The sequence below is a fragment of the Microtus ochrogaster genome, chromosome 19, assembly GCF_000317375.1.
Source record: "Microtus ochrogaster isolate Prairie Vole_2 chromosome 19, MicOch1.0, whole genome shotgun sequence".
Lineage (NCBI taxonomy): Eukaryota > Metazoa > Chordata > Mammalia > Rodentia > Cricetidae > Microtus > Microtus ochrogaster.
The window spans coordinates 267,631-274,314 of NC_022021.1; the positions used below are offsets into that span (position 1 = coordinate 267,631).

Consider the following 6,684-nt stretch of genomic DNA (forward strand, 5'->3'; position numbering starts at 1 on the left):
AAACTCACAGAGATCCACCTGCCTCTGCCTCCCAAGTGCTGGGATTAAAGGCGTGCACCACCACCGCGCTCCTTTAACCAGCTGCTAAGTGAAGAGTGTGAGTGAACCTGTTACATTGAGTGTCAGGATTCATGTAACTATGGGGGTGGAGAGAGAGGATTGTTTCACCAGGAGTGATATTAAGTCATCACTACTGTAATATTTATGGTACTGTACAGCTTTGTGTATAGTTAAGGTGTTTTTCTTAAAGTATGAGTCTGTTGAGGGCAGGGACCTAGTGTATAATTAGGATTTGTATGTTTATGCTCATATGCTTGTATTTTTTAAACTATTATGTAAATGCTAGCAAATGGACTAAATTGAGACAAAGGAAAGGGAATGGGGAGTGAAATGCCAGCAGCTCAGCAGATTAGCTGCAGAGATTTTGAGTAGTCGTTGTAGTAGACTCAGACCCCTCGGTAAAGTAATGTTTTACTTTTGCTAAGTTGTTAGTCCCTAAGAATTACTGTCTTAGTTTTTTAGCTGTGTAATTGTGGCATGTTCCTCCATTTTAATGTTTATTTTGGATTATTAGTGTGAAAAAATGAGATGTTCTAATGAGTGTATTGTCTAATTGAAATAATAACACTTGTTATGACAGCTGGAGATAACCATGGATGTTGCAGACATAGGATGTGTAACGGTTGTTGAGCATCAGCTTTCAAACACGGATCCAACAACTGAGGATGTGCAACCAGAAGAAGATTTGCATTCCCCAGCATTTGTGAGTACCTTGTTCATGTTTGCCTTTCCCTGTTTACCTCCCTCAAAAGTGCAGGATTATTTTCATAATGGTCTTTAATTTTTCCTTCTCATGTGGGGAACTGGTTTATGAGTAGTTGGAACATATAAATTTTCATGGATTTTACTTTTGATTGTAAAACTTATTTTTGTGTTTGTTTTCTAAAGCTCTGAATATTATCATAGAATTTACCCTCAAAATTCTTGGCAGAAGTCTTCGTTAAATAAACTTTACAGCAACTACACAAAACTAGCTACACTATTATAAATGTATAGTAGAGATGGTTTTTAAAAACCAACAAAGATTATGTTTGTTTTTATTTTGTGTATGTGTTTTGCCTACATATGTATGTGCACCACATGTGTGCAGCCACTTCAAGTAGGTTTCTCTAGTGGATCTGAGAAAGAAAGCTTCTGTTTCCTTTCTTCCTGCATTTTTGGAAGTTGCTAGTGCTTTATCATTTCTTGGCATTCTAACCTTGGCTTCCATTGCCTGACATTCTTCCCATTGTTTATGTTTGTGTCTTTTATTGATGCATTGAATTAGGTCTAATGCTGTGGTTTGTTTGAAACCAAGTACATTTATAAAGATTTTTTCTAGGGAAGATACACTTACAGTTTTGGAAATTTTAAAATTCAATTTATAATACTTTCCAATTTGAATATGTTTTATTTCTTTTTCTTGTATGATTGCCTTGGTTAGAGCCTCTATTGTAAATCAGCTTCTAGGCACAGTACAAGTAGACATCCTTGATTTGGTCATAGTCTTAGGAAAAAGCAGCTGATCTTATGTCCCTAAGTAGAATGGTGGTTGTGGGATTTCTAGGATGGTCTTTATCAGGCTGAAGAAACCCCCTTCTGTCTGTGCTGATTTGTTGTGAAAGGATTTTAGACTTTGTCGTGTGTAGTTTTTACGGTTTTAATTTTTATTCATGATACAGACATATAAATATTTTTGTTACTGTATTGACAAGTTGCATTAGCAATAGTTCTTTGGTGTTGAAGAAAACTTATTTCCCTGAGATAGTTCCTCCTTGATTATCACGTATGATTTTTTTATACTTCTATATTGTTTCCTAGTATTTCTTTTTTAAAAAAATATTTATTTATTGTGTATACAGTATTCTGTCTGTGTGTATGCCTGCAGGCCAGAAGAGGGCACCAGACCCCATTACAGATGGTTGTGAGGCACGATGTGGTTGCTGGGAATTGAACTTGGGACCTTTGGAAGAGCGGGCAATGCTCTTAACCACTGAGCTATCTCTCCAGCCCCTCGTTTCCTAGTATTTCAAGTGTATTTATGTCCATATTCATAACAGATGAGTTTTTGCTGCTGCTGATGGTGGCATTAGGTGTTAGAGTCTTGGTCCTCCAGGACCTATGGTGGGGAGAGAGCTGACCACAGCTTAGGAGAAAGTCTTAGCTGCTTAGCCACTGACACAAGGGCCATTGAGCAATTGTGGTTCACAAATGCTTGTGTTAGCTACCAATTTTTCTAGATTTTGCTGAATAGCTGTTTCTCATTTGTTTTTGCACTTAGGACCAATTCTAGAGGTTATAAATGTTTGCTTTTTAAGTCATGTTTGGCATCTTACTGGACAGCAGGTCAGTGGAGCTCATGCCACCTCTCTGGTCAGCTGTCTCCTGTGCATCGTTAAAATGTGCTGTATTTAAGTCCCTCAGTGTAGGAAGTTGGTATCTTCTCCCAGATTGTAGGGGTTTTTTTTGTTTGTTTGTTTGTTTTCTTTTTCTTTTTTCCTCGAGATAGGGTTTCTCTCTAGCTTTGGAGCCTGTCCTGGAACTAACTCTTTTTTAGACCAGGCTGGCCTCGAACTCACAGAAATCCGCCTACCTCTGCCTCCTGAGTGCTGGGATTAAAGTTGTGCACCTGGCCAGACTAGTTTTTATTGGGTAAACTGATAGCAGATCTGACTTAGAGTTGAAAGGGTTATGATTGTGAGGCTCTAAGAATGGTTAGATATACATAGTAATGATGAGGAGACAGAAAATCATGTAAGATATAAAAGAATTCAGTCTTTATGCTTTTCTGTTCTTATTTGTGAAGCTTTATGATCGGACATAAATTAAGAAAAGTAACTATTATAACTAAAAGCCTAGAAAGATGTGTACCATGTGATGCTTAAAAACAACAAAAACATACCATTTGTTTGGGGGAAACACTTAGGATATTCTTATCTTTTCCATTTTTTTAGGAAATGGTCATAGGTGAACAGACCCCAGAAGAACCAGGTAACTGTTAACAAAGAATTGATTAAAACTACTTGGTTAACTGTAGCTTGGTGATTAGCAGTGGCAGCAGGTAAGTAGGACAGCTTGTTAAAGTGTAGAACAGTGGCATTAACCTGTCACCTTGATAGGAAGTTGGGATTCTCCAAACCTAGCTTTAGAAGCTGAGCCTAGAGTTAATGTTAAGTAATGAAGTTACTTTATGTTTCCTGTGGAGCTGCCCAGAGTTAGTCTAATGTGAGGGACGTGTTTTCAAGAGCTAAGAGTCAACACTGATGGTCTGTCTACCCTGGACAGTGTGACACTAGTACTGGGTGGTGGGAGGAAGGCTGTTGAAACTGGTTATAGACGATGAGTGTCTGAGTGAGGTCTTTCTAAGTAAGCAGACCTGTTTTAACATTGGTATATTTATTCAAGGTTCCAGTGATGGAAGTGCCGAAGCTGCCATAACTTTGCTTACAATGGGAGACATAGTATTGCAGTCGGAGATCATCACTGAACAGGGTGATGGTAAGAATGAAGACAGTCTCTCTAGATGTAGTGCTTTTGAGATGATGCAGTTGGCTTATTAAGAATAATTTGGGGCCTGGAGTTAGAGAGGTGGCTCAGCAGTTAAGAATACTGGCTTTTCTTCCAGAGGACTCTGGTTCAATTCCCAGCACCCACACGGCTGCTCATAATTGTCTGTGATTCCAGTTCCAGGGGATCTGACACCCTCACACATACATGTAGGAAAAACACCAATGTACCTAAAGTAAAAATAAATAAATTATTTAAAATACAAGAATAATTTGAGGCTGGAGAGATTGGCTAATCTGTTAAAAAGGGTAGGCTCATAACTAAAAATAATAGAATAATACCAAGAATAATAATTAGCCTGGGCTTTTAATCCCCAGGCATAGGGTTGCAGACAGAGGTAGGCAGATCTCTGTTAATTTGCAGCGGACCTGTCTACATAGTGATTTCCAGGGCAACCAAAGCTTGTTGCGAGGAGGGGGAGGGTGTGGGATTTGTATTCATGGACTAGTAGTTATCTAGTAAATCCTCAACCTGTGTACCTGTAGCTTGTAACCATCATAAACATCATTGGCTAATGGAGGTCACTGGCCACTGATCACTGTGTAGACATTTATTTAGTAAAGGGGTTCCAGCTTGAGATGATGTTCATAACTCTGATAAATCTGTGAAGGGGTAAATAGTAGTTACTGAGATGATTTATTCTAGTTTAACTGTTCTGGTAGTGAAAGGGGCCAAAGGAAAGGCCAATTTAGATCTTTAATACATTAAGCAAACTTAGAAACTATACAGTTGTTTTAATTTTTATTTTGGGGGAATGGGGTATGGAACCCAGGGCCTTGGACTTGTTGGCAAGTATTCTGTAACTGTGCTAAATCTCCTGCTCCAGAAGCTGTGATCTGGACTCATTATCTTTAACTGCAGCTAATTTTATTGACTGGTAATGGATGATCTGCCTTTCGTATTAGTTGTTAGACTTGTAAGTTCATAACTGATTCAGGGGATTCTCTAATTTGTGTTACAGATAGGGCTTCTTTCTCAGTGGCAGAATATTATACTGGAACCTGTCACAAATTTCTAGTACATACAGTACAGTTTTCAAAAATTATTAAATGATGATGTCCTGTCTTGAGATCTATGTAGAACAGTATATAGTTATTGAAAGTTTACTAGAGTACTCCAGAATTTTAGTGCTAAGAATAATATGCTTATTACAAGTCAAGTTTTTAAATGAAATGCGAGATAATGAATTTAAATTTAAATCATAATAGAATAAACTTTAATACTAAAGTTAGACAGTTAATTGAATGTTGAGGAATTCATTTTATTCAGGTAGCTATTAATATTGGGTCAATTTTAATTTCCTATTTTTTTCTGCAGTAGGAGTATGTGTATTTCCTGATGTTCATTCAAAGGATAAAAGTCATGTTCCTTTTAGCCCAGATAATGTAAATCACAAAATTGTTCATGAATATCAGGAGGTTTCTTCACCTGTCATTAGTATGTCGCCTGCATCGTTTGAGGAAAACAAGATTGTATCGAAGGAACAAAGTACTAGAGAAGAAGAAGCTGATGTCATGGGAGAAATAATGGAGAATACTCTGTCAACCAGGTTATTTTAATATTCAATTTAACAAATACAGTTAAACAGCATCATCAAGTTAGTTATTAGCTTCTAGTAATACTTGTATATAAATTTAAAGTAGACGATGCCAATTTTTCACACATTAAATATTAACTGATACTGATATTGGGTTATTGGTTTTACATATAAAATCACAGTGATATATTTTCTGTGTCTTTGACACTTAAGTGAAATAGGTTTATATAAATGTAATTTGTTTTACAAACATGGTTTCTATTTTCTCAAGTGTCATAGTAACTTAAGCACTTCATAGTTTTAGCACTCAGAAGCAGACGTCTGTCAGGTGTCTTGGTCCATTCTTGCATTTAGCTTTCTGGAGGCTGGAGCAGGAGATAGCTTGAGTTTTAGGGGAGCTCCTTGTGTGTTGATATTTTGTCCCAACAGACAAGCAAACAATTACATATTATGTGCACCTGGGTGGTGGTGTATTAGCTGTCTCGGCACTAGACATGACACCGCAAAGGGATTCTTACACAGCTGATAACTTCTCATTCCCTTTCTTGTAGGAGCACAGCTCCTGCAGTGACCAAACATGTGGGAATGGAGAGTCATTTTATCACAGCGGAACCAAGTCCTGAGAAGATCTTAGGGGTCTATGGGCTTGAGGATCATCAGGAAGTTGCCAGTTTTTGTGTAACCAAAGGGACAGAAGTGGAAATTCAAAGAGGTGAGTTTAATTTTTCTCTTACAAAGTTCCATTGACAGAAGATACTGTAGGGTGAGATGGCTCTTCTGTAAAGGCACTGCCACATAAGCCTGTAGACCTGAGCTTGACCTCTGACCTTTACATGCTCACTACAGCATGTGTGACTCCTGTAGTGATAGAGAGTTTTAAGTTTTATTTTAAACTTTTATGTGTGTGAATAGTTTGTTCACATGTATTTTGAGAGGGAGAAAGGGAGAGGGAGGGAGAACACACTGTAATCCAGCCCCCTGGAGGTGAAGGCTATCTAAATAAAAGGTATTGTGTTTTATTGAGACATGATTCATACACAGTACACTTTATCTATCTAAAGTTTATAATTAGTGGTGTTCTGTTCACCAAACTGTGTAATTGCCATCATCAGTAGCTACTATTCAATCTTAAGCAACCACTAATTTATATTTGCCTTTGTACATTTGCATATTCTAGACATGTCATGTGAATAGAAACATAAAATATAATCGAGTCTGATGTTTTCACTTAGCACAGTGTTTTTAGGATTCATTTATGTGGTAACATATATAAAATACCTTTAAAAATTTACTATTGTGTGTGTGTGGAGTGGGGAATGAGTGTGTGGAAACGGGAAGACAATCTGTGGACTTGGTTCTTTCCTTCTGCCTTTGCAGGGCATCATGTTTTCTTGATTGCTATATTTTCTTTTCTTTTCTTTTTTTTTTTTTTTTTTTTTTTTGGTTTTTCGAGACAGGGTTTCTCTGTGGTTTTGGAGCCTGTCCTGGAATCCTGGAACTAGCTCTTGTAGACCAGGCTGGTCTCGAACTCACAGAGATCC

General features: G+C 37.6%; 1 protein-coding gene across 5 annotated transcripts in view; it reads left to right on the plus strand.

Annotated features, from left to right (window-relative positions):
• Positions 1-6,684, plus strand: part of Bdp1 (B double prime 1, subunit of RNA polymerase III transcription initiation factor IIIB) — a 92,682-nt gene that overhangs the window by 57,484 nt on the left and 28,514 nt on the right. For all 5 annotated transcript variants that reach the window (XM_013349674.2, XM_013349675.2, XM_026783697.1 and 2 more), the window contains 5 exons: positions 641-763; positions 2,994-3,030; positions 3,445-3,537; positions 4,924-5,155; positions 5,695-5,855. In XM_013349674.2, coding sequence (XP_013205128.1) covers positions 641-763; positions 2,994-3,030; positions 3,445-3,537; positions 4,924-5,155; positions 5,695-5,855 — 646 coding nt within the window. The remainder of the gene's footprint in view (positions 1-640; positions 764-2,993; positions 3,031-3,444; positions 3,538-4,923; positions 5,156-5,694; positions 5,856-6,684) is intronic.